The sequence below is a fragment of the Hemiscyllium ocellatum genome, chromosome 25, assembly GCF_020745735.1.
Source record: "Hemiscyllium ocellatum isolate sHemOce1 chromosome 25, sHemOce1.pat.X.cur, whole genome shotgun sequence".
NCBI classification, from domain to species: domain Eukaryota; kingdom Metazoa; phylum Chordata; class Chondrichthyes; order Orectolobiformes; family Hemiscylliidae; genus Hemiscyllium; species Hemiscyllium ocellatum.
The window spans coordinates 52592884-52617579 of record NC_083425.1 but is presented as its reverse complement, the minus strand read 5'-3'; the positions used below and the strand labels follow the sequence as shown (position 1 = coordinate 52617579).

At 49.8% G+C, this 24696-nt stretch overlaps 1 protein-coding gene across 3 annotated transcripts in view; it reads right to left on the bottom strand.

Annotated features, from left to right (window-relative positions):
- Positions 1-15899, bottom strand: part of LOC132827683 (transient receptor potential cation channel subfamily V member 6-like) — a 73027-nt gene extending 57128 nt beyond the window's left edge. The window contains exon 1 of one of the 3 annotated variants that reach the window (XM_060844339.1): positions 15113-15899. In XM_060844339.1, the coding sequence (XP_060700322.1) occupies positions 15113-15243 (131 nt within the window). In that variant the 5' untranslated portion in view covers positions 15244-15899. Of the gene's footprint in view, positions 1-14133; positions 14248-14631; positions 14714-15112 lie in introns of those variants that run through there. The other 2 variants (XM_060844341.1, XM_060844340.1) reach the window with 2 other exon arrangements.
- Between the last annotated feature and the right edge of the window lie 8797 nt (positions 15900-24696).

Genomic DNA, 24696 nt, shown 5'->3' with positions numbered 1-24696 from the left:
CATCTCTCTCTCTCACACACACACAGCACCCATCAACAACCACACACACACAACCACACAGCTCCCAACTCAACACACATAGACACACACACAGCTCCCATCACACACACACACAGACACAGCTCACATCCCACATACATGTGCATACAACCACACAGTTCCCATCACACACACACCTCCCAACACAAACACAGACACACACAGCTCACATCATACACATGTTCACACAGCTCCCGTCACACAAACACACACATACACAGCTACCATCACACACAGACACAGACATAGCTCCATTGATACACACACAGCTCCGATCTCACACGGACACACAGACACAGCTCCCATTCCACACACACGCGCACACAACCACACAGCTCCCATCACACACACCTCTCAGCACACACACACATCTCCAATCCCACAAACACACACAAGCACCCATCACACAAACATGCACAGACACAGTTCCTATCACACACATACACACACAGCACCCATCACACAGACACAGCTCCCATCACACATATACACACACAGCTCCGATCACACAGACACAGCTCCCATCACACACATACACACAGCACCCATCACACAGACACAGCTCCCATCACACATATACACACACAGCACCCATCACACAGGCACAGCTCCCATCACACACATACACACACAGCACCCATCACACAGGCACAGCTCCCATCATACACACACAGCACCCATCACACAGACACAGCTCCCATCACACATATACACACACAGCACCCATCACACAGACACAGCTCCCATCACACATATACACACAGCACCCATCACACAGACACAGCTCCCATCACACACACAGCACCCATCACAAAGACACAGCTCCCAACACGCAAGAGCACACACACAGCTCCCATTACACAGACACACAGACTCAGCTTCCATCTCACCACACACAAACACACTGCTCCCATCACACACATACACAGCTCCCATCACATACACACACAGCTCCCATCTCACAGGCACACACACACAAACAGAGCTCCCAACATACACACACACAAAAAAAACCTGCCATCTCTCTCACACACACACACACACACGCACACACACACACAGCGCCCATCACACACACACACACACACCGACACAGCTCCCATCACACAAACACACACAGACACAGCTCCCATTGCACCACGCACACACAGACGCACATGCTCACACATACACACACATACACACAGCTCCTATCACACAAACACACAGACTCAGCTTCCATCTCAAACACACACACACATCTCACATCTCTCTCTCACACACACACACAAACATACACACCATCCATCTCTCTCTCTCACACACACCATCACACACACACACACACCATCACACACACACATACACACACACACAGAGCTCCCATCATACACACATATACACACAGCTCCCATCACACAAACACACACAGCTCCCAACACACACCCCCACAGACACACACACAGCTCCCATCACACACGCACACACAGACACAACTCCCATTCCACACACACACGCACACAGCCACACAGCTCCCACCACACACACACACAAACAGAGCTTCCATTTCAACCCCCCCCACACACACATAGCTCCCATCACACAAACACACATAGACTCAGCTTCCTCTCAAACACACGCACACCTCCCATCTCCAACACACACACACAAGCACACAGCTCCTATCACAAATATACACACACACCATCTCTCACATACACACAGTTCACATCTCTCTCTTACACATACAAACACACCTCCCATCTCTCTCTCACACACACACACACACACACACACACACACACACACACACACACACACACACACACACACACACACACACCTCCCATCACACACACACCTTCCATCAATACACACATAGCTCCCACCACACGAACACACAGAGACACAGCTACCATCACACACACAGACACACAGTTCCATTCAAACACACACAACACACACACACACATACACACACAGCTCCCATCACACACAAAGACACACAGCTCCCATCACACCCATATACACAAATACACACACAGTGTGTGTGATGGGAACTGTGTCTATGTGTGTATGTGTGTGTGTGATGGGAGTTGTGTGTGTCTGTGTATGTTTGATGGGAGCTGTGTATGTGTTTGTGTATATGTGTGCGATGGGAGCTGTGTTTCTGTGTGTGTGTGATTGGAGCTATGTGTCTGTGTGTATGTAACACACACACACACACACACACACACACACACACCTCCCAGCACACACAGACACACACATCCAGCACACACCTCCCAGATCACATCACACATACAGACACACACAGCTCCCATCACACACACACATACACACACAGGCACAGTTCCCATCACACACAGACACACACACACATACAGCTCCCATCTCACACACACACAGACACACAGCTCCCATCACACACATATACAGACACACAGATACACAGTTACCATCATACACACACGCACACGCACACAGCTCTCATCACACACACATATATACACACACAGACACAGCTCCCATCTCACACACACACAACCACACAGCTCCCATCACACAAACACACATATACAGCTAACATCACACACACCGACACAGCTCCCATCTCATACCATATAGACACACACACAGCTCCTAACACACACGCAGCTCCCATCCCACACACACACGCACACAACCACACAGTTCCCAACACACACACCTCCCAGCTCACATCATACACATATAAATACACAGTTCCCTTCACACAAACACACACAGACACAGCTCCCATCACACACATACACACAGCTCCATTCACACACACATATATACACACATAGATACAGCTCCCATGTCTCACACACAGACACAGACACACAGACACACACAACCACACAACTCCCATCTCACACACACACACACAGCTTCCATCACACACGCACACAGACACAGCTCCCATCTCACACACACACACACAGCTTCCATCACACACGCACACAGACACAGCTCCCATCTCACACACACATGCGCACACACCCACACAGCTCATCACACACACAGACACAGCTCCCATCACACACACCCACACAGCTCCCATCACACACACAGCCACAGCTCCCATCACACACACAGACACAGCTCCCACCCCACACACATGCACACACACCCACACAGCTCCCATCACACACAGACACAGCTCCCATCACACACACATACACACGCAGCATCCATCACACAGACACACACACAGGCACAGCTCCCATCGCGCACACATACACACGCAGCACCCATCACACAGACACACACACAGGCACAGCTCCCATCGCGCACGCGTGCACAAACACACAGCTCCCATCACACAAACATACATAGACTCAGTTTCCTCTCAAACAAACACAGAGCTCACATCTCAACCACACACACACCTCCCATCTCTCTCACACACACACAGCTCCTATCACATATACACACACACACACACACACAGAGTTCACATCTCTCTCTTACACACACAAACACACATCCCATCTCTCACACACACACCATCACAGACACACATACACACACAGAGCTACCATCACACACACAAGACACAGCTACCATCACACACACAGACACACAGCTCCCATCTCACACATATACACAAACACACACACAGCTCCATTCACACACACACAGACACACAGCTCCCATCGCACATATATACACAAACACACACACAGCTCTCATCACACACACACACAGACACAGTTCCCATCACACACACACAGCTCCCATCAAACACACATACATGCACACAGAGACACAGTTCCCACCACACAAACACATACACACAAAGCTCCCATCACACACGCACACACCTACACAGCTCCCATCACACACACACCTCCCAGTACACACACACACATCCCATCACACACACACAGAGATCTCCAATCCCACAGACACACACAGACACAGCTCCCATCACACACACATACACATGCAGCACCCAACACACAGACACACACACAGGCACAGCTCCCATCGCATGCGCGTGCACACACACAGCTCCCATCACACAAACATACATAGACTCAGCTTCCTCTCAAACACACAGAGCTCACATCTCAACCACACACACACACCTCCCATCTCTCTCACACACACACAAGCACACAGCTCCTATCCCACATATACACACACACCATCTCACAAACACACACACACACACAGAGTTCACATCTCTCTCTTACACATATAAACACACCTCCCATCTCCCACATACACACACACTATCACAGACACACACAGGCACACAGCTCCCTTCATGCATATACACACACACACACACACACACACAGAGCTCCCATCACACATACACACAGCTCCCATCATACACACACAGACACACAGCTCCCATCATACACATATACACAAATACACACACAGCTCCCATCACACACACAGAGACGCACACAGCTCCCATCACACACACACACATATACACACAGACACAGTTCCCATCACACACACACACAGCTCCCATCACACAAACACATACACACACAACTCCCATCACACACGCACACCTTCGCAGCTCCCATCCCACACACACACACACTACCACAGAGCTCCCATCACACACAAACACCTCAAACACACTCACACACCTCCCATCACACAAACAGAGCTCCCAACACACACTCACATATACACACACAGCTCTCATCACACACACACTCACAACTCCCATCTCACACATTAAAACACATAGCTCCCATCTCACAGACACACACACACAAGCAGAGGTCCCATCACAACCCCACACATACACACAGCTCCCATCACACACAGACAAAGCTCCCCCCTCCCACACACACACAGCTCCCATCACACAAACACACACAGACAGCTCCCATCACACACACATGCTTACACACACACTCAGCTTCCATTTCACACACACACAAACACACTGCTCCTATCACACACATACACAGCTCCCATCACATATATACAGACACACACGTACAGCTCCCAGCACACACACACAGACACAGCTCCCATCACATATATACAGACACACACATACAGCTCCCAGCACACACACACAGACACAGCTCCCATCACGCACATGCCACACACAGATGCACATACATACATACACAGACACAATTCCCATCGCGCACACACACAGAGAGACGCACACACACACACACCTGCCATCTCTCTCACACATGCACACACATACACACTCAGGTTCCATCACACTCACAGTGCCCATCACACACACACAGACACAGCTCCCATCACGCACATACACATACATACATATACAGACACAACTCCCATCACACACACACACAGAGACACACACACACACACACACACACACACACCTGCTATCTCTCTCACACACACACGCATACACACTCAGGTTCCACCACACTCACATAGTGCCCATCACACACACACAGACACAACTCCTATCACACACAGCTCCCATCACACAAATATACACAGACACAGCTCCCATCACGCGCACACACACATGCACACACACACGCACACGCATACGCACACGCATACACAGCTCCTATCACACAAACACACACGGACTCAGCTTCCATCTCAAACATACAGAACTCACATCTCTCTCTCACACATACACAAACACACACACCTTCCATCTCTCTCAAACACACACCATCACACAGACACACACCATCACACAAGCACATAGCTTCCATCACCCATACACACACACCATCACACACACAGTCCCCATCTCACACACACACACATATACACACATACACCTCCCATCACATATATACACACATAGACAGAGCTCCCATCTCAACCACACACAGACAGCTCACATACACACACAGAGCTCCCAACACACACTCACACAGACACACACACAAACACACACACAGCTCCCATCATACACACATACGCACACAGCTCCCATCACACACACACAGCATCCATCACACAAACATGCGTAGACACAGCTACCATCATACACATACACACACAGAGCTCTATTCACTCACACACACACACAGCTCCCATCACACAAACACACACAGACACAACTTCCATCTCACACACACAGCTCCAATCTCTCTCACACACACAGACACGCAGCTGCTGTCACACACAGCTCCCATCACACATACACACACACACACACGCACACAGACCCCATCTCACACACACACTCACCTCCCATCACATAAACACACACACAGAGCTCCCATCTCACCCACACACAGAGCTCCCAACACACACTCACACAGACACACACACAAACACACACAGCTCCCATCACACAAACGTACACAGATACAACTCCCATCATGCACACATACACACACAGCCCCCACCACACACACACATAGCTCCCATCCCACATACACACACACAGACAGTTCCCATCAAACACACACAGACACAGCTCCCATCATACAGACACACATGGACACAGCTCCCATGGCATGCGCACACACACACACACACACACACACACACACACACACACACACACACACACATACAGAGCTTCCATCACACAAACACACACACACACAGAAACACAGACACAAATACACAGAGACACAGAGCTCCCATCTCTCTCACACACACACAGAAACACAGACACACACATACACAGCTCCTATCACACACACACATACACACACACACACACAGAGCTCCCATCTCTCACACACACACAGCCCCCATCACACACACACATAGCTCCCATCACACAGACACACACTCACTTACAGAGCTCCCATCTCAACCACACACACACATAAACACACAGCTTCCATCTCAAACACAAACAGACATAGCTCCCATCCCACATACACATACACACACACTGACAGCTCCCATCAAACTCACACACACAGCTCCCATCACACAGACACACACGGACACAGCTCCCATGGTATGCATATACACACACACACACACACACACACACACAGAGCTCCCATCACACAAACACACACACACACAGACACACACAGAAACACAGACACACACAAACACACAGAAACACAGACACACACAGACACAAATACACACACAGACAGAAACACAGACACACACAGACACACACACACACACCCAGATACACACACTCACACATTCAGCTCCCATCACACAAACACACAGAGCTCCCATCTCTCTCTCACTCACACACACACACACACACACACACACACACACACACACACACACACACACACACACACACACACACACACACCTTCCATTCCTCACTCATACACACACAACGAACCTATTCCAACAGTCACTGCATCACAGGTTAGATCAGTTTTCCTTTGTGTGAATCCAAGGAAAGCAATGGGACCAGACGGAGTACCAGGCCGTGCACTCAGAGTAAGCACAGATCAACTGGCGGAGGTCTTCTCTGACATCTTCAACCTCTCCCTGCAGCAGGCCACTGTCCCTGCCTGTTTTAAGAGGCCAACATCATCCCTGTGCCTAAGAAGGCTCATGCAGCATGTCTCAATGACTACCGCCCAGTGGCCCTAACGTCAGTGGTCATGAAGTGCTTTGAAAGGCTGGTCATGGCATTAATCAACTCCAGCCTCCCCACTACTCTTGACCCACTCCAATTTTCCTATCGGACCAACTGATCCATGTCAGATGCCATATCACTTGCCCTTCACTCCTCCCTCGAACGTCTTGACACCAAGAACAGCGATGTAAGAATCACAGTTCAGCCTTCAACATTATTATCCCCTCGAGACTGATTACTAAACTTAGTGATCTCGGACTAAGCCCCACACTCTGCAACTGGATCCTCAGTTTCCTGACCCACAGGCCACAATCAGTGAAGACTGGGGACAATATTTCATCATCACTAACACTCAACACTGGAGACCCCCAGAGGTGCGTAGTCAGCCCCCTACTGTACTCACTGTATACCCAGGACTGCGTCACCAAATACCAGACTAATGCCATTTACAAATTCACTGATGACACCACCATAGTCGGTTGAGTCTCAGATGGCGATGAAACAGGCTACAGCTGGGAGGTGGAAGAGCTGGAAAAATGGTGCACCGAGAACAACCTAGCTCTCAATGCCGGCAAAACCAAGGAAATCATTATTGACCTTTGGGGGGATGTTACTCATGCTCCCCTACACATTAACATCACAGAGATGGAAAGAGTGGAGAGTGTCAAGCTCCTGGGAGTGGTCATCCACAACAAGCTTTCTTGGACTCTTCATGTAAACGCACTGGTGACAAAGGCCCAACAATGTCTCTTCTTCTTCAGGCAGCTGAGGAAATTTGGCATGACGGCGAATACCCTTGCCAACTTTTATAGGTGTGCCATCAAGAGCACTCTGTCTGGATGTATCACTACCTGGTATGGCAGCTGTACCATTCAAGATCAGACACCATTACAGAGCATGGTAAACTCAGCCTGGATAATCACAAAGGCCAACCTCCCATCTATTGAATCCATCTACCAGGCCCACTGTCAGGGAAAGGCTCCCAGCATTCTCAAAGATCCATCCCACCTTGGCAATGTTTTTCTACAACCTCTACCATCAGGGAGAAGGTACAGAAGCCTGAACACACACACACCAGCCGGTTTTGTAACAGTTTCTACCCTCCTGTTGTTAGATACTGAATGGACTCACAAACTTTTAACATTCACCTGTATCTGTGTTTTTGTTTTTGCTGCTGTTTCCCTATTATTTACTATCGATGCTACTTAACTCTGTGATCTGCCTGTATTGCTCACAAGACAAAGCTTTTCACTGTGCCTCCGTACACGGGACAATCAATTCAACTACATTCAATTATTGAACAATTCTTCCGCCGCCTTCGCCTCCGTGCCTACTTTTACAACCAAGACTCCCGCCCACCCTCTGACGACCCATTCTCCCGCCTCCAACACACCCCATCCACCTGGACACCCCGTGCTGGCCTCTTACCCGCCCTCGATCTATTTATAGCCAACTGCCGCCTCGACATTAACCGACTCAACCTGTCCACCCCTCTCACCCACTCCAACCTCTCACCCTCAGAACGTGCAGCCCTCCACTCCCTCTGCTCCAACCCCAACCTCACCATCAAACCCGCAGACAAGGGAGGCGCGGTAGTAGTTTGGTGCACCGACCTTTATACTGCTGAGGCCAAACGCCAGCTCACGGACGCCTCCTCCTATTGCCCCCTTGACCATGACCCCACCTCCCACCACCAAACCATCATCTCCCAGACCATCCAGGACCTCATCACCTCAGGGGATCTCCCATCCACCACCTCCAACCTCATTGTCCCACAACCCCGCACCGCCCGTTTCTACCTCCTGCCCAAAATCCACAAACCTGACTGCCCCGGCCGACCCATTGTCTCAGCCTACTCCTGCCCCACTGAACTCATCTCCGCGTACCTCGACACGGTTCTGTCCCCTTTAGTCCAAGAACTCCCCACCTACGTTCGGGACACCACCCACACCCTCCACCTCCTCCATGATTTTCGCTTCCCCGGTCCCCAACGCCTTATTTTCACGATGGACATCCAGTCCCTGTACACCTCCATCCCCCATCACGAAGGACTCAAAGCCCTCCGCTTCTTCCTTTCCCGCCGCACCAACCAGTACCCTTCCACTGACACCCTCCTTCGACTGACTGAACTGGTCCTCACCCTGAATAACTTCTCTTTTCAATCCTCCCACTTCCTCCAAACTAAAGGAGTTGCCATGGGCACCCGCATGGGCCCCAGCTTTGCCTGCCTCTTCATAGGATATGTGGAACAGTCCATCTTCCGCAACTACACTGGCACCACCCCCCACCTTTTCCTCCGCTACATCGATGACTGTATCGGCGCTGCCTCGTGCTCCCACGAGGAGGTCGAACAGTTCATCAACTTTACCAACACCTTCCATCCCGACCTCAAATTCAGACTCCTCCCTCCCCTTCCTAGACCTTTCCATTTCTATCTCGGGCGACCGACTCAACACAGACATCTACTATAAACCAACTGACTCCCACAGCCACCTGGACTACACCTCCTCCCACCCTGCCCCCTGTAAAAACGCCATCCCATATTCCCAATTCCTTCGTCTCCGCCGCGTCTACTCCCAGGAGGACCAGTTCCAACACCGTACAGCCCAGATGGCCTCCTTCTTCAAGGACTGCTGATTTCCCCCCAGACGCGATCGACGATGCCCTCCACCGCATCTCTTCCACTTCCCGCTCCTCCGTCCTTGAGCCCCGCCCCTCCAACCGCCACCAAGACAGAACCCCACTGGTTCTCACCTACCACCCCACCAACCTCCGTATACAGTGTATCATCTGCCGTCATTTCCGCCACCTCCAAACGGACCCCACCACCAGGGATATATTTCCCTCCCCTCCCCTATCAGCGTTCCACAAAGACCACTCCCTTCGTGACTCCCTCGTCAGGTCCGCACCCAACCTCCACTCCCGGCACCTTCCCCTGCAACCGCAGGAAATGCAAAACTTGCGCCCACACCTCCTCCCTTACTTCTCTCCAAGGCCCCAAGGGATCCTTCCATATCCGCCACAAATTCACCTGCACGTCCACACATATCATCTATTGCATCCGCTGCACCCGATGTGTCCTCCTCTATATTGGGGAGACGGGCCGCCTACTTGCGGAACGCTTCAGGGAACACCTCTGGGACGCCCGGACCAACCAACCCAACCACCCCGTGGCTCAACACTTTAACTCTCCCTCCCACTCCACCAAGGACATGCAGGTCCTTGGACTCCTCCATCGCCAGAACATAACAACACGACGGTTGGAGGAAGAGCGCCTCATCTTCCGCCTGGGAACCCTCCAACCACAAGGGATGAACTCAGATTTCTCCAGTTTCCTCATTTCCCCTCCCCCCACCTTGTCTCAGTCGATTCCCTCGAACTCAGCACCGCCCTCCTAACCTGCAATCTTCTTCCTGACCTCTCCACCCCCACCCCACTCCGGCCTATCACCCTCACCTTGACCTCGTTCCACCTATCACATCGCCATCACCCCTCCCCCAAGTCCCTCCTCCCTACCTTTTATCTTAGCCTGCCTGGCACCCTCTCCTCATTCCTGATGTAGGGCTCTGGCCTGAAACGTCGAATTTCCTGTTCCTTGGATGCTGCCTGACCTGCTGTGCTTTAACCAGCAACACATTTTCAGCTCTGATCTCCAGCATCTGCAGACCTCACGTTTTACTCGTACATTCAATTAAATTCAACACACACACAGAGCCCCCAGCACATACACACATACAGTGCCAATCTCTCTCTCTCACAAACACACACACACACAATCCCACCTGCACACACAGCCTGAACTCTCCCCCTCCCCCCACACACACACCTCGCACACCCATACACACACACACAAACGTATTCACATTCAGACACCCATACGCACGCACCCACACACCCACACAAATACACACACTCACATCCCTCCCGGCCCCCACACACGCACACACAAACACACACTCACATCTATGATTCATGGACAGATAAAAGCATGCAGCAGATTTGTTCCATACTGTAATTTGACCCTAAGGAATTTAATCTCTCTCAGAATACAATCTCTCTCAGTATACAATCTCTCTCAGTATACAATCTCTCTCAGTACTCAATCTCTCTCAGTACACAATCTCTCTCAGTATACAATCTCTCTCAGTACTCAATCTCTCTCAGTAAACAATCTCTCTCAGTACACAATCTCTCCTTTGCACTTTTTGGTTACTGAAAAGATCACAAACTACATGAGTCAATAAGAATAGTTAAATTGTGAGAAAGCACTTTATCCCGTTCCGAATCTCCCTTAGTGCTTTCCAGCCAGTCAGTCAGGAATTCAGTCATGTGTTGTCATGTCGGATAAGTGGCCGTTAGCCAGTGCCCAGCAAGATCCCTTGAGCAGGTAGGCATGACTTCAGTTTGACGTATCGTTTGACAGATGGTATCCGAGACGATCGACATGCTTTACTGGAATTTGGTCGCTTTCCCCCTCACTCTCTCGCCTTTTGAGCACCTTTGAGCAGAAAGAGGCTCCTGATTCTCCTCTGGACTGTTTCCCACCAGACTCAAAGAAGGGTTCCATGGTTCTCCAATCTGTCTAATCCCTTTTGAGCTCCTCAATGGTTTCCCAGGTCAACGGTTTCCCATTCAGCTTCCATGCTCCCTTGCCAGACCATTGGGTCATCCAGTAGGTGACAGTCTGCCAGCAGGAGGCAGTGGTCAGAGCAGAACCTTGATGTCAGTGGATCTGGCCAAGAACACGCTGAGCACAAACAGGAGATGTTTCCTTGAGTGGATGGACGTGTATCGACGCTGCACTCTGTCCGCAGGAACCCTGATGACACGGTGTAGCTTGGCAACATGAATCGTTTCCATCAGGGATCCGGACAGGGAGCCAAGTTTGCTGTCAGCCCTCGGGATCAACCAGCCCACATCGATGACACGGTTGAAGTCTCCAGCCAGAATGACCAGCCTGGACATCACCAGCACCGGTGAAAGCACCAGCCACTCACTCTGTACCACCAGGGCATACATGTCCATTAGTCTCAGGGGAACGTTTCTGTCCATTATATCTGCTACGTGGAGGCACCTGCCCACCACCTCCTTACCCTCAGTGATGGTGATGTTGCCCCTCTCGCAGCAGAATACCCAGGCCAGAGGAATGGCAATCAAATTGCACCAAACCCACCCCACCGCACCCCCCCCGACCTCCTCCCCCCTCACCCCAACCCCCCCCAACTGCCCCCAACCTCTTCCCCTCTCACCCCACCACACCGACCTCCTCCCCTCTCACCCCACTGCCCCCAACCTCTTCCCCTCTCACCCCACCGCCCCCAACCACCCCCAATCTCCTCCGCTCTCACCTCACCACCCGCCAACCACCCCGTCCCCCTCCCCTCACACCTCACCACCCCCCCAACTGCCCCTAACCTACTCCCCTCTCACCCCACCGACCCCCACCGCCCTCCGACCTCCTCCCCTCTCACTCCACCGCCCTCCGACCTCCTCCCCTCTCACCCCACCACCCCCCACCGCCCTCCGACCTCCTCCCCTCTCACTCCAACTCCCCCCCGACCTCTTCCCCTCTCACACCACTGCTCCACCTCCCCCCCACCCCCCCCACCACCACGTGCAGCCGAGAACAAAGGCCCTCAGATCCATAAGCTCAGCCTTGTCCTGGAGCTGTTGTGGTGTGGGATCCCAAACTCCTGCAGAAACTGGAGGGCTATCGCTTTGACCTTGGCCAGGTAAGCCAACACATTGTGAAGTAGATGTAACGCTACACAAGTTAATAATGGGCAATTTTAAAAGCCCTGTGAGATTTTATAGAATTAGGGTCCAGGACTATGTGCTGAGGGATAAATTAAAGCTTGGGGCAGCTGCTGCCGAGGCACAGTGGGGAAAGACCACTGTCTGAGGGCTTTTGGTCACAGGGGGTCCATTCAGTTAAATTGTTAGATTAGATTCGATTCCCTACAGTGTGGAAACAGGCCCTTCGACCCAAACAGTCCACACTGACCCTCTGAAGAGTAACCCGCCCAGTCCCATTTCCCTCTGACTAATGCACCTAAAACTATGGGTAATTTAGCATGGCCGATCCACCTGATCTGCACATCTTTGGACTGTGGGAGGAAACCGGAGCACCTGGAGGAAACCCATAGTTTCTGATCTTTTTTTATTTCTAAAATATATTTTATTCACAAAATAATCTTGATATTTATGCATAGTTGCCAGAACAGTTTGATTCTGTGCAGTCTTTACATATGTAAAACAAGCAAATGCAAGACATTTCTTACTTTTGCAAGGCAATATTTACATATATTTGAGGCAAAAGTGTCTAGAAATAAAAGAAATATCCGATAGAGCAGCATTCTCTCAGTCTGACACAGAAGTGGCATCAACCTGGCTAATGTGCTCAAAACTCTGGTCTGAAACTTGAAGTGAGCATTCTGACTCCGAGACAAGTGAACCTGGCAGACATCGAAATGAACACATTGCTTGACTTGTCACTTCCGTGTTTCAAAACATTCATCACCAGCCCACAGCAGTTACACAGCCAACCTTCACACATCAGCCTGTTTTTACTCACTTACCCAATGCAGATCCACCTCTTACTGCACGACCTCATTCCAACCTGGCTGTTCCCAAATTCATCCGTGATATACCCACAGCACACATAACTGTCAAACACCTGTCTTTTAACATACTCTCCATGACATACACCTCCCTGACATAAACACTATTACACCTCACTGAATCCCTATAGTGGGGAAGTAGGCCATTCCACCCATCAAGTCCACACTGACCCTCTGGAGAGCATTCCACCCAGACCCACCTCCTCCCCCCACCCTTACCCTGTCCCTACAACCCTGCATTTCCCACGGTTTAGCACATCCCTGAACACTCTGGTCAATGTAGCACGGTCAATTCCCCTGACCTGCACATCTTTGGACTGTGGGAGGAAATCAGAGCACCCGGAGGTAACCCACACAGACACGGAGAGAACGTACAAACTGAACACAGTCACCTGAGGGTGGAATCGAACCTGGGTCAGTGACGCTGTGTGCCTCACTTGCCTGTTATACACTGACCTGTCTCATGTTCATTTCCATGGATTTTGATGTTACTCAGTGAAAGGTCTCATCACTCACTGAGGGAGAACAGGACAGGATGGCTAGGTTGGAGTCCAAGCCATCATTTAGATGGCATTTATGTAGCACCCTTCTTAACTTCAGGGCGAGCTTCAGTCTGGGTCAAGAAAGGGGAGAGACACCACCTAAGGATTCCTGTTGGGAATGCAGGGCTGCAGTGAGACAATTCAGAATCCACCACTATGACCACACAGACACATCTCATGTGAGCCCTGACACACTGAGTGCTGTGGGGGTCATTTAATAATGGCCATCTATCCTCCTTCACTCAGCGTCCACCCTGAGCCCACCCCCTCCCAGGGGGTATCATGGGTACCAAACTCCTGACTTCCATTTCACTCTGTAACCCAGGAATGTCCCCCAACACCAACCACATCAACTGAGGAGGATATTTGTGCAGACAACAGAGACTCTGTCTCACCTCTTGTGCTGCAAAACGTGAAGCTCATCAATTCTCTCTTGCTGGGCGATCCTGGACTGGAATTTCACTGACAGTGCATTGATTAAGGCAGAGGCAGACCAGCGACCACTTCCCAACAGAAATCCCATCATCCTTCGCTCGTTGCCTCCAGCACTTTCTTTCTGCGCCCAGGAAGATTGACTGTCCACGGCCAGAGCAGAGAACACTCCCACCTACACCCAGAGACTGGAGGAGCCCCTTAAAGGCACCTCACATCCTTTGGAAGTTGGTGAGGGTTTGCAGTGAGTCTGCTCCTGCTCAGAGCACACAGACATCCAGGTTGTGATTTGTGCTGAATTGACTTCCTGGTTTAACCCTCTGCTGCCTGTCCCAGCGTCTCCCTGGTTTAACCCTCTGCTGCCTGTCCCAGCGTCTCTCTGGTTTAACCCTCTGCTGCCTGTCCCAGTGGTTCCATCTTGGTTTAACCCTCTGCTGCCTGTCCCAACGGCTCCTTCCTGGTTTAACCCTCTGCTGCCTGTCCCAGCGTCTCCCTGGTTTAACCCTTTGCTGCCAGTCCCAGTGGTTCCATCTTGGTTTAACCCTCTGCTGCCTGTCCCAGCGACTACTTCCTGGTTTAACCCTCTGCTGCCTGTCCCAGCGTCTCCCTGGTTTAACCCTTTGCTGCCTGTCCCAGTGGTTCCATCTTGGTTTAACCCTCTGCTGCCTGTCCCAGCGACTACTTCCTGGTTTAACCCTCTGCTGCCTGTCCCAGCGTCTCCCTGGTTTAACCCTCTGCTGCCAGTCCCAGCGGTTCTTTCCTGGTTTAACCCTCCGCTGCCAGTTCCAGCGGCTCCTTCCTGGTTTAACCCTCTGCTGCCTGTCCCAGCGGCGTATTCCTGCAGTGAACAAAGTACTTAACCACTTACTCCCAGCTCCCCCCTGCGAAAGGGAACGTGGCCCTCAGAGATGGCAGGGACATTGCTGATGTAAGCGCTGGACTTGGTGTGTGGGCACGCCACTTGTAACCTCATTTGTAAGGAGTGTATTTGTCAGCGTGGTCCCTTTAAGGACCCTTTAAGGAGGCACTAATGATCACTGCTGTCACAGTGGCTGGCTTGAGGTGGCCACTCCTGCCGAGGGTGTCGTCATAGCAACCAGGGGGGTGGGGGAGGGGGGGCTGTTTTTTTCTCTCTCTCTATTGTTTTTGGTATGGTGTTCCATGGCACTGTGATTGATTGGCAGGGGAATAGGGGCAACCTGTAGAGCTCAGAGAATTTGCTGGGGAAACCGCAGATCGTGAGATTACGTGGACTCCTGACAACAAATACAGTCAGCGCTGACAGATCCTTTCGTTTTTGGCAGTAGTTGAACGTTGAATTTATTGTCGCAGTGCGTAGTTGACATGCCTTGTGCATCTGAGGGCGAATTCGACAGGGTACAAGAGATATTCAGCCAAATAAGAAAGTTTGATCAAAATGGTATGTTTGACAAAAGTGCCTGAGAGGAGGGAAGACAGGAAGAGAGAAGGAAACACAGAGCTTGAAGCTTGAGTAGCTCAAGTGGGTGGCACGGTGGCACAGTGGTTAGCACTGCTGCCTCACAGCGCCTGAGACCCGGGTTCAATTCCCCACTCAGGCGACTGACTGTGTGGAGTTTGCACGTTCTCCCCATGTCTGCGTGGGTTTCCTCCAGGTGCTCCGGTTTCCTCCCACAGTCCAAAGATGTGGGGGTCAGGTGAATTGGCCGTGCTAAATTGCCCATAGTGTGAGGTAAGGGGTAAATGTAGGGGTACGGGTGGGTTGCGCTTCGGCGGGTCGGTGTGGACTTGTTGGGCCGAAGGGCCTGTTTCCACACTGTAAGTAATCTAATCTAAAAAAAACATGGAGACCACTCCCTCCGTGACTCCCTCGTCAGATCCACACCCCCCACCAACCCAACCTCCACTCCCGGCACCTTCCCCTGCAACCGCAAGAAATGCAAAACTTGCGCCCACACCTCCCCCCTTACTTCTCTCCAAGGACCCAAGGGATCCTTCCATATCCACCACATATTCACCTGCACCTCCACACACATCATCTATTGCATCCGCTGCACCCGATGTGGCCTCTTCTATATTGGGGAGACGGGCCGCCTACTTGCGGAACGCTTCAGGGAACACCTCTGGGACGCCCGGACCAACCAACCCAACCACCCCGTGGCTCAACACTTTAACTCTCCCTCCCACTCCACCAAGGACATGCAGGTCCTTGGCCTCCTCCATCGCCAGACCATGGCAACACGATGGCTGGATGAAGAGCGCCTCATCTTCTGCCTAGGAACCCTCCAACCACAAGGGATGAATGTAGATTTCTCCAGTTTCCTCATTTCCCCTCCCCCCACCTTATCTCAGTCCCAACCCTCGGATTCAGCACCGCCCTCTTGACCTGCAATCTTCTTCCTGACCTCTCCGCCCCCACCCCCTCTCCGGCCTATCACCCTCACCCTCACCCTCACCTCCTTCCACCTATCGTATTCCCAGCACCCCTCCCCCAAATTCCCTCCCCCCCACCTTTTATCTCAGCCCGCTTGGCATACCAGCCTCATTCCTGAAGAAGGGCTTATGCCCGAAACATCGATTCTCCTGCTCCTCGGATGCTGCCTGGCCTGCTGTGTTTTTCCAGCACCACACTTTTCAACAAATGGTGGAACAATTAAATTCAGGGATAGTGTCAGAGAGTCATAGAGATGTACAGCACGGAAACAGACCCTTCGGTCCAACCTGTCCATGCCGACCAGATATCCTAACCCAATCTAGTCCCACCTGCCAGCACCCGGCCCATATCCCTCCAAACCCTTCCTATTCATATACCCATCCAAATGCCTCTTAAAAGTTGTAATTGTACCAGCCTCCACCACATCCTCTGGCAGCTCATTCCACACACACACCACCCTCTGTGTGAAAAAGTTGTCCCTTACATCTCTTTTATATCTTTCCCCTCTCACCTTAAACCTATGCCCTCTAGTTCTGGACTCCCCCACCCCAGGGAAAAGACCTTGTCTATTTATCCTATCCATGCCCCTCATGATTTTATAAGCCTTTATAAGATCACCCCTCAGCCTCCGATGCTCCAGGGAAAACAGCCCCAGCCTATTTAGCTTCTCCCTATAGCTCAAACCCTGGCAATATAAATGATACCTGAATTAGTGGAGCACAGATGTCCCAGAGGGGTGTGGAGCTGGAAATAACTGCAGAGACAGGGAGGGGGTGTAGCTATGGAGGGATCTAAAAACAAGAATGAGAATATTAAAATCAATCCATTAATGCTTCACCAGATCACAGAATCTCTACAGTGTGCAAGTAGGCCATTTGGCCCATCCAGTCAACACAGACCCTGTAAAGAACATCCCACCTCATACCTGCAACCCCCTGCATTTCCTATGGCCAGTCCATCTAACCTGCGCATCTTTGGACTATGGGAGGAAACCAGAGCATCCGGAGGAAACCCATACAGAGACAGGGAGAAAGTGCAAACTCCACACAGGCTGAGGGTGGGATCCAACATAGTGCAGGGAACAGAGAGATGATGGGGGAAACTGAACTTGACCTGAATCAGGATATGGGCAGCTGGATTTCAGCACAAACTGGAAATTATAAATGGGAGCTTTCTATTCAAGTCGCTCAGTGTCACACCACCTGACTTGAAACCAGAACAAAAAAACCTCTACTTCCTAAACTTCAACACAAACTGCTGGTGTTCAACTGGTGGGCGGCACGGTGGCACAGTGGTTAGCACTGCTGCCTCACAGCGCCTGTAGACCCGGGTTCAATTCCTGACTCAGGCGACTGACTGTGTGGAGTTTGCACGTTCTCCACGTGTCTGCGTGGGTTTCCTCCGGATGCTCCGGTTTCCTCCCACAGTCCAAAGATGTGCGGGTCAGGTGAATTGGCCAAGCTAAATTGCCCGTAGTGTTAGGTAAGGGGTAAATGTAGGGGTATGGGTGGGTTGCGCTTCGGCGGGTCGGTGTGGACTTGTTGGGCCGAAGGGCCTGTTTCCACACTGTAAGTCTAACCTAAAAAAAAAACTGACATCGTAGAATGTTCTGGAACTGTTCATTCAAAAATAAGATTGTGCCATTCAAACGATAGGGAGTAAAGGAATTCCCAAGTGTCTGTAGGGATGAAAGACAAGAGGAGGGGTTTGAAAGAGAATAAAGGTGGGAAGCAAGGCCTGGCAGTATTCCAACCTTCCAGGATACTCCAAGGTAATGAATCTTCCACATGAAGCTGTGAACAAACACAGAAGAAAAGAAATTGGAAAGCTATTAAAATTTGCCTTTTCTTCATTGGCTTTTGATTTCTTTGGTTTTGCGATGGCAAGAATGTGGGAGGCAGATTGACAAAGGTTATTGTTTGACTGTCAGTCGGGAACTCTCCAAACTGGTAATGATAGAAGACCTTCACCTTGAATCGTTCATGGGCCCAATCTAAACCCATTCAAAATGGACCCAGGTGTGCCAAGCTAACACTGGCACACTCACGCCAGCCACACCATTTCCAGTCATCTGTGTCCATGTTTCAGGTCAAAAAGAACCTTCTCATGTTGTGTTTGGTCAGTGTAGGTGTGGGTGGAGGAAGGGGGGCGGGGGGTGGTGAGGAGTGAGGGGGTTGGTGGTGAAAGAGTGTGACTGCTGGGATAGGCCATGGGTATCACTCGGGTATGTGTGTGTCTGTCTGTCTGTCTCTGTGTGTGTGAGTGTGCGTGTGTGTGTGTGTGTGTGTATACGTGTCTGTGTGAGCGTGAAAGAGAGAGAGAGAGAGAGACAGAGAGAGAACACAGTGTGGCTGGATGTTGGAGGGTGGAGGGCAGTAAGGTGGCTCAATGATTAGCACTGCTGCCTCACAGCACCAGGGACTTGAGTTCAATTCCAGCCTCAGGCGACTGTTTGTGTGGAGTTTGCACATTCTCCCTTCGTCTGTGTGGGTTTCCTTTAGGTACTCCAGTTTCCAACCACAGTCCAAAGATGTGCAGGTCAGGTGAATTGGCCATGCTAAATTGTCCATAGTGTCCAGGATATGGGTAATGTAGGGATAGGGTAGGCAGGTGGGTCTGGGTGGGATATTCTTTGGAGGGGTAAATGTTACTTTGATGGGCTGAATGGCCTACTTCCATACTTGTAGGGATTCTATGAGAGGGAAAGGGATGTACCTGGTGGTGAGAGTTGAGATTTGGTTGGGGGAGTTGTGGTGAAAGTGCATAGCCAGGACTTCTTGAAGGAGGGAGCCACATAGGGGTGTGGAGCTGGAAAGAACTGCAGAGACAGAGAGGGGCGAGGCTATGGACAGATCTAAAAACATGAATGAGAATATTAAATTGATTCCATTGATGCTTCACCAGATCACAGAATCCCTGCAGTGTGGAAGTAGGCCATTTGGCCCATCAAGTCAACACTGACCCTCTGAAGAACATCCCACCTCATACCTGCAACCCTGTGTTTCCCAATGGGACCCTCCCAGCAAATGTCAGATTGAACTGGATGACATGAGCTGCTGGAGGGTAAGAAGTCTACAGTAGATCTGGGCACATTGAGATTCAGGTGTGAGGTCACTCCTATTCCCTTATCAGATGCCCTGTACTTGTAATCCTTTCTGCTACACTTCAGAGAAAATAAGTCAATAAACAAACCATAGCAACATTTAAATTGATGACAGCCTTTGATAGCCAGATTTCATCCGATATCAGCTTATTCCCCCCATCTGACTCAGCGAACTTTCTGATCTCATACACGTAACATGACACTGACTGGATGGAAAACTCAAAGATCATGGAGTAAGGATTCAGCTTATTACAAACAGGAAGGGAAATTAAGGTTAAACAAAGAACTATTTACACTAAGCGTAGTGAATGAATGTGTGGTTTACTTTGCGCTAGGCAATAAGGAGAGGTGATGATTTAGTGGTATTACTGCTTCACTGTTAATCCAAAAACCCAAGTAATGTTTTGGAGACTTGGGTCAGATCCTGCCGCGGCAGATGGTGGAATTTGAATTCATCAAAAATCTGGAACTATGAGGCTAATGACGACCATGTCAGGAAAAACCCATCTGGTTCACTGGAGCCTTTTAGGGATTGGAACTACATCCCAACCTGATCTGCCCTCTGAGAAATAAGAGCCAACCCAGCTAGTGACGCCCTCATCCTGTGACTGAACAAAGAAAATCCTTCTGTCTGTCTGCTCCCCTGTCCCTCCAACCCTCTCGTCATCATTCATTCTCTTCCTTTCCAGTGGCCAGTCCATTCAACTGCACCAGCTGTCCTCCGTAACCATCGCCACCAGCTGGTGGAGGTCCTGTTACACACCTGCCTGTTTGAACCCTGCATAGCATGCTCAGTGAATGTATGATTAGCAGGTTCATTTGGACCTAGGTGGCTAAAATGTTTGAACCCACATCAATGGCAGCGTCCTGTTCTTGTATTCATTGATCAGGATTTGGGTGACATCTGTGGAAGGTTTGGGTTATAAGGAAAGGCTGGAAAAGCTGTGATTTTTTTTTCCCCTGGAGTGTAGGAGATTCAGAGGTGACCTTATAGAAGTTTATAAGATACTGTGGGATTTGTTTTTCCCTTTGGATGGGAGGGATTTCAACACTGGGGGCACATCTTTAAGGTGAGAGGAGAGATATTTAAAAAGGACATGAGGGGCAAACTTTTTACATAGTGGAATGAACTTCCTCAGGAAGTGGTGGATGCAGGTATGGTTACAACCTTCTAGGAGAAAGTGAGGACTGCAGATGCTGGAGATCAGAGCTGAAAATGAAGAAGGGCTCATGTCCGAAACGTCGACTCTCCTGCTCCTTGGATGATGTCTGACCTGCTGCGCTTTTCCAGCAACACATTTTCAGCCATGGTTACAACCTTTGAAAGACATTTGGATAACTACATGAATAGGTAAGATTTGGAGGGATATGGGCCAGGAGCAGGCAGGTGGGACCAGTTTAGCTTGGGATTGTATTTGGCATCGACTGGTTGGACCGAAGGGTCTGTTTCCGTGCAGTATGACTCTGTGACTCTATTTGTTCAAAAAGACCTTTTCATTTCTTGTCTCTTGCAAGGGATCTGGTCTCTGAAGAAGAGACATTGGACTCAAAACTTTAACTCTGTCTCTCTCCCCACACATGCCACCAGACCATGGGTGGCACAGTGGTTAGCACTGCTGCCTCACAGCGCTAGAGACCTGGGTTCGATTCCCGCCACATTCTCCCTGTGCGGGTTTCCTGTCACAGTCCAAAAATGTGCAGGTTAGGAGAATTGGCCATGTTAAATTGCCCGTAGTGTTAGATGAAGGGGTAAATGTAGGGGAATGGGTCTGTGTGGGTTGCTCTTCAGAGAGTCGGTGTGGACTTGTTGGGCCGAAGGGCCTGTTTCCACACTGTCAGTACTCTAATCTTAAAAAAAACCTGCTGCATTTCTCCATCAGTTTGTGTTTTGGTTTTAAGCCAGTCCCTGAAGTGGATCACCCACACTGGGATCTAGGTGAGTCAGATCTCCGAGAGGCAGATAATCAGCGGGTCTTGTTGCTTCCGTTTCTGTACCCCAACAGGTCTTCCCTGTGTCATTCTCCAGGGGCATGAGAAGGCATCCCCACGCTGGACCTACCCCTTAGATTCTCAACACTCAAGTCATTCTGCATCATTATCCAACTGCACTTCACCCAAGCCATCACTCACTCTGCCGAAAGCAATATGGGATTCGAACACAAGGAAGACCCAAAGATAATGAAGCAAGGATTCATTATTCCACTGCCATCAGATCATAACAAATAGGAAGGGAAATTAAGGATAAACAAGGAATTATTTACAGTATGTACAGCAAACCTTTTATTAACTGGCACTTATGGGGCCTGGAATGTGCCACTTGGTCAAATATTCCAATTGATCAAGAGATCCTCATAATCAATGTAAAAACACACACTATATAGTAGAAAAATAACGCAGGGGGCATACACATCACTGTTATACTTTATTTACAGCATAAATCACATAAATAATAATGTAACTTTGCCTTACATAAAACTTACCAGCAGAGAACCTTCAAACCCACCCCCTCAGTTGATGACTCGGACACTGCGGAGTTCACAATAATACAATAAACTTCCCAGTTCTCGAGATATACATGTTTCAGTCAGTTTATCGAGAGCGCCAGCTACTCAAGATGCCAGTTAAAACAATGTCTGCTGTACAGGGATTGGCTCTGTGGATTTCAGTGGACTGAGCAATTCCTTTGATTGGCTGTTCTCCTTTCCTGTGAACCCTCCTTGCAGCAAGCGTCTACTCAGCTGCTCCAACTGCCTTCTCTCACTGCCACCGTTCGAGGTCTTGGAGAACAGGCTGGCTCCCTTCAACTGTCCATTACTGCTGGACGTTCCATTAGCCATTCACTGGGCACAAGCTTTCATTTCTCAATGGGCTGAATGACCTCAAGCTGCTGTGATTCTATATGATTCTGCCCTCAGGACAGCTTTTCTGACAAGATTACACAGGTTCAGTCATAGAGTCATACTTTCAGTCCAACAGGCCCACACCCATCATAATCTCCCACCTGCAACCCGCACCACTCCCTGGATGTTGAATTCAGTCCCTCCCCCTGCAGCCCCAATCTGTAACTGAAGCCCTTTTAGATAAAGGTTCAATCTCCTTGTGGCACTGCATCAGGTACGTGTTAAAATTCCCACATCAACAGAGACTTATCCTGGCGCCCCTCAGTGGGACACAGGCTAACTGCCCAGTCATGTTTGTAGGTCAAGCAAAAGAATTCCTCTATTTACCTAACAATTTCTCAAGATTGCATGAAGTACCAGGAGATGATTTGATTATTTCAAAATGTATATATTCCCAATCTGCTTCCTAGGGCCGTGCTGTGATGTCAGTGTTCCTGTTGGGTATAGTACAACTCTGCCACCTGCTGGGTGGTAAATGCAGTGCACTGCACTCACTTGCACTTTGAGCTGAAAGCTAAAAATCACACAACACCAGGTTATAGTCCAACAGGTTTAATTGGAAGCACACTAGCTTTCAGAGCGATGCTCCTTCATCAGGTGATAGTGGAGGGCTCAATCCTAACACATAGAATTTATAGCAAAAATTTACAGTGTGATGTAACTGAATTTATACATTGAAAAATTGATTGTTAAGCCTTTGATCTGTTAGAATACAGTGCTTGTTTCACTTCTTTCATGTGTGAATCACAAAACCTTTTTAAAAAAAAGTTGCATTCTCGGGTTAGCTGTTAACAATGGTGATAGCTAGACAATATGTTGAAGGTGTTAGTCCCCTGTGTTCTCTGTCTATGCCATGATGTTTAGATTGATTCTAATCTAAAAAGTGATATAATAGAGTTTTACATAAATTCATGCAGTTTCTGAGCTCAGAGTTCTGCATGAATGCATGCAGTTTTTGAGCAAAGTACATTGTAACCCTGCAAGTACAAATTCACCCCACAAAATATATGTGTGCATGTGGGTCTTTGTTTGTGTGTGTGTGTGTCTGTCTGGGTTGGGGATTGTGAGTGAGAGAAAGTGTATGTGTGTGTGTGTAGTGAGTGCAGAGTGTCTTAAGTCTATGAGGGGGTG